Below are 3,960 nucleotides of genomic sequence, written 5' to 3'. Positions count from 1 at the left end.
AGTAATTTCTATGCATTGCTAAGGAGTTAAGCTTTATCATATCAACCACACTAACAATTCACAAAAGAAATGTTCATTCAGGAAGGAAATAGGGGAAGACAGAGTAACATCTAAAAAAATCCTACACCGAATATAGTAACTGAACGTGGTGACCTGTTAATAGTACTTCATAGGTTATAATCTCTTTCTATCTGTTCTCACTTCTTTGCTTCCTCTGTTGCTGGCTTTGGTTGCTCCGGTGGCGGCGCAGCCGGAACACCGCCATCGATGCAGCTCCGGCACTTTCTTTCTACCCATCCTTCTATGTCATGTTCCCCATTGCCACCAAAATGTCGTCCACCACACAGACGAGCAATGATCCCTGCAATCACACCCACGATGGTGATCACCGCCAACACAACCACCAGTGTCTCAATTGACCGGTTGGTAGAGTGGCTTGGCTCCGCCATCATAGGCGGCCCCTCCACTAGTGGTGGTAGCTGATTGTCCATCCTTTCCACCACAGTCCTTGACAACATAACCATGAACCTGAACTAAGCGGACAATGCTACTGTGAGAACAAAACAAAATGCACACATACATACATACATGGAGAGAGACAGAGGAAATGTATTGATATCAAGTTTTGAGGTAAAAAGTTTGAAAATGAGAAGATGAGACCATAGAAGAAACACTAAAATGATGCTATGAGTATGAATAAAATGTAGAGAGAGAGAGATAGAGGGGTTATGTTGTAAATATGGGGAAAAATGAAATAGGATTCCATTATTGAAAGCATTAGGGGTGTTGGTACAGTTAATACATTGGATCTTCTTTATGCAATTATCATTTATTCACTTTTGCTACTTTGGATTTTGTATATAAGCTGGGAGAAGCAGTTTGAATTCCCTGAGCAACTTTTATAATTGTTTGGACAAAAGTTAGAAAGGTACTGGCTAACATGTCAGTGATGAGTTTCTTTTGATTTCTCTTCCCAATTTGTCCTTTTACTCTCCTATCACATGTTTGTAGTTTAACGTGTGACCCCCAAGAACCAAAGACATTTTATTTTCTCTCAAACTTCCCCCCATTTTGTCCTTAGTGATGTGCTATTTATCTTGTTTATTAGATCTGTGAGAACTTTAGGGTAGGGTTGTGTGTGTGTGTGTGTGTGTGTGTGTTTGTGTGTGTAGGGTTGTGTGTGTGTGTGAGAGAGAGAGAGAGAGCTAGTTGGCTATTTTGTCTACATGCGATTAATTTTGATAGATATAAATCACCTGAATGAGTGAATTGACCAAGAACATCTTTCATGGTGACAGTGCAAAGAAGCCTGCCTGTACTCCATATAAGTGTTGCAACACAGGCAGGAAGAGAGAGAGAGAGAGAGAGAGAGAGAGAGTTGCAAAAATTAATGGTTGATAAACTGATGATGTCTTCATGAGATAGCATTGCTTTGTGTTCGTGAATGATTTATAAGATAGCATCTTCCTTATAAATTTGAATGGGGAAGAAATATGGAATGATTTTTTTTTTTTTGTATTAGCTCATTATATTCACAAATTTACATGGGTTTTCTTTATAGAAAAAATTTAAGCACAAAATTAAAATACTAATTACAATAGTTAGTTGGTCTAATTAATAATTTTTTTAATTTACAGCATTGATTAATATTCTATTTACAGTAAATATCCTCCAAATATTATATTTATAGCTAATAATATTTGATAGTACTACTACCGAATATTTCTTTTTCAACACTGCCTCTCAAATTGGTTTGAAGATATCCTCCATAACCAGCTTGCCAATTAGTCTATCGAACTATCTTGTAGGACCATTTGAAAGCACATCTGTAACTTGCTCAGTAGTAGGAATGTACGGCATACAGATGAATCCGCTTTTGAGCTTTTCCTTGATGAAGTGTTTGTCTACCTCCACGTGTTTTATTCTGTCATGGAGCGCTGGATTGTGAGCGATCGAAATATCAATTTTATTGTCACAATACAATTTCATAGGCAACGGATTAAAGACCTTTAATTCTTCCAATAGTCTCTTAATCCATAACACCTCACAAATTCCATGAGCAACTGATCTAAACTCGGCCTCTGCGCTGCTTCTTGCTACCACATTCTGTTTTTTACTCCGCCAGGTGACATGGTTACCTCCAACAAAGGTGCAGTAGCCAAAAGTTGACCGTTTATCAGTAGCACTCCCAGCCCAACCGCATCAGTATAACCTTCAACTTGTAAATGCCACTGTTTTTTAACAGTATACCTTTTCCAGGGGTCCCCTTTAGATATCAGAGAATTCTATAGACTGCATCAAAGTGTTCTCGTCCAGGTGAATGCATGAACTGGCTAACTATACTGCAAAAACTATATCTAGACGTATATGTGACAAGTAGATCAGTCTTCCAACAAGTCTTTGATACTGTTCTCTATTCAAAACTTCATCATCTTTAGAAGGCTGTACCTTAAGGTTGGGCTCAATGGGTGTCTCGGCTGGTTTACATCCTAGCAGACTTGTCTCACTAAGTAAATCAAGAACATATTTACTTTGATTCACAAATATACCTTCTTTGGATCTAGCAAATTCCATTCCAATAAAGTATTTTAAGACACCGAAATCTTTGATCTCAAAGTTAGCTGCAAGTCTCTTTTTTAGTCTCTCTAATTCTTTATTGTTATCACCTATCAAGACTATATCATTCACATAGACAATTAAGACTGCAACATTTCCTTCTCTATTGTGTTTATAGAATATGGTATGGTCATTTTGGCTTTGATAGTAGCCACAATTCTTCACAGCTCTCCCAAATCTCTCAAACCAAGCTCTAGGGGACTGTTTGAGACCTTATAAAGATTTTTTCAGTCTACAGACTTTATTAGGTCCCAATTTTCCCTCAAACTCAGGTGGTTGATTCATAAAGACATCCTTCTCAAGATCACCATTTAAAAAGGCATTTTTTTACATCTAACTGGTGTAATGGTCAAGTGAAATTCACAGCCAAAGATAACAAGATTCTGATTGAGTTTATCTTGGCTACAAGAGCAAAAGTTTCCTGATAATCAATTTTATAGGTCTGGGTGAACCCTTTTGCTACTAGTCTTGCCTTGTACCTCTCTATGATACCATCAGCTTTACATTTCACAGTAAAGACCTACTTGCAGCCTACTGTTCTTTTCTTTTTATGTAAATCAATTATCTCCCAAGTACCACTTCTTCTAAGAGTATTCATCTCTTCCATCACTGCTAAGTTCCAATTCGGATCATCGAGAGCTTCCTGAATATTTCTCGGGACAAACAAGTGTGAGATTTTGGAGGTAAAAGCCTTATGAGTATGAGAAAGTTTTTCATAAGAAATGTATTTGACAATGGGATATTTTGGATTTGGATATTTGATTCAAATACATTTCCTAACAACTATAGGAATATTAAGGTTTGATGGTTCTTGGTTAAGAGAAGTAACATGAACTGTAGATGAGTTAGGAACAAAACTACATATGATATCTGGAGGTCTAGTTCCCGGAGGTTGAGATTGATCATTTCCAAGAGGAATAAGCTGACTTTAACTCTTTTGACGAGGTATTCTCCAAGTATAAACCAGAGGCTCAGTATTGGGAACTTTTGTGCCCGGTTGTAGTGATTATTCCCCTGTTTCAGATACAGTAATGTTTAATACTATATGACTAGGATTGCCTTCATTGTTTTCATTGGTTTTATCACATTGTTCCTGACTTTGAATTTTGTGAATAACAGTAGGATGAGGTGAAGTAATCAATCACATTTGGTAAAGGAGTATGAGACAAATCCCAAAAAAAAAAAAAATCTTCCATTACCTCATTCTCCCCCTAAAGAGAATTTTTGTGAAAGTATGATTTATTTTCAAAGAAAGAGACATCCATAGTCACATAAAATTTTCTTATTTGGGGATTATAACACTTATATCCCTTTTGATTAGAAGCATACCCTATGAAAACACAT

The 3,960-nt window shown here is 36.9% G+C and overlaps 1 protein-coding gene across 1 annotated transcript; it reads right to left on the bottom strand.

Annotated features, from left to right (window-relative positions):
* LOC132313601 (uncharacterized) lies at positions 1-897 on the bottom strand. Its single transcript, XM_059812439.1, has one exon. It carries the CDS (start codon positions 522-524, stop codon positions 198-200), a length of 327 nt encoding a protein of 108 aa, XP_059668422.1. The 5' UTR covers positions 525-897; the 3' UTR covers positions 1-197.
* Positions 898-3,960: the final 3,063 nt, after the last annotated feature.

Source organism: Cornus florida, unplaced genomic scaffold (genome assembly GCF_030987335.1).
Source record: "Cornus florida cultivar Cherokee Brave unplaced genomic scaffold, ASM3098733v1 CherokeeBrave_3.0.0_Hap2_Chr06, whole genome shotgun sequence".
Classification (NCBI taxonomy): Eukaryota; Viridiplantae; Streptophyta; class Magnoliopsida; order Cornales; family Cornaceae; genus Cornus; species Cornus florida.
This window is presented reverse-complemented; position numbering and strand designations above follow the sequence as displayed.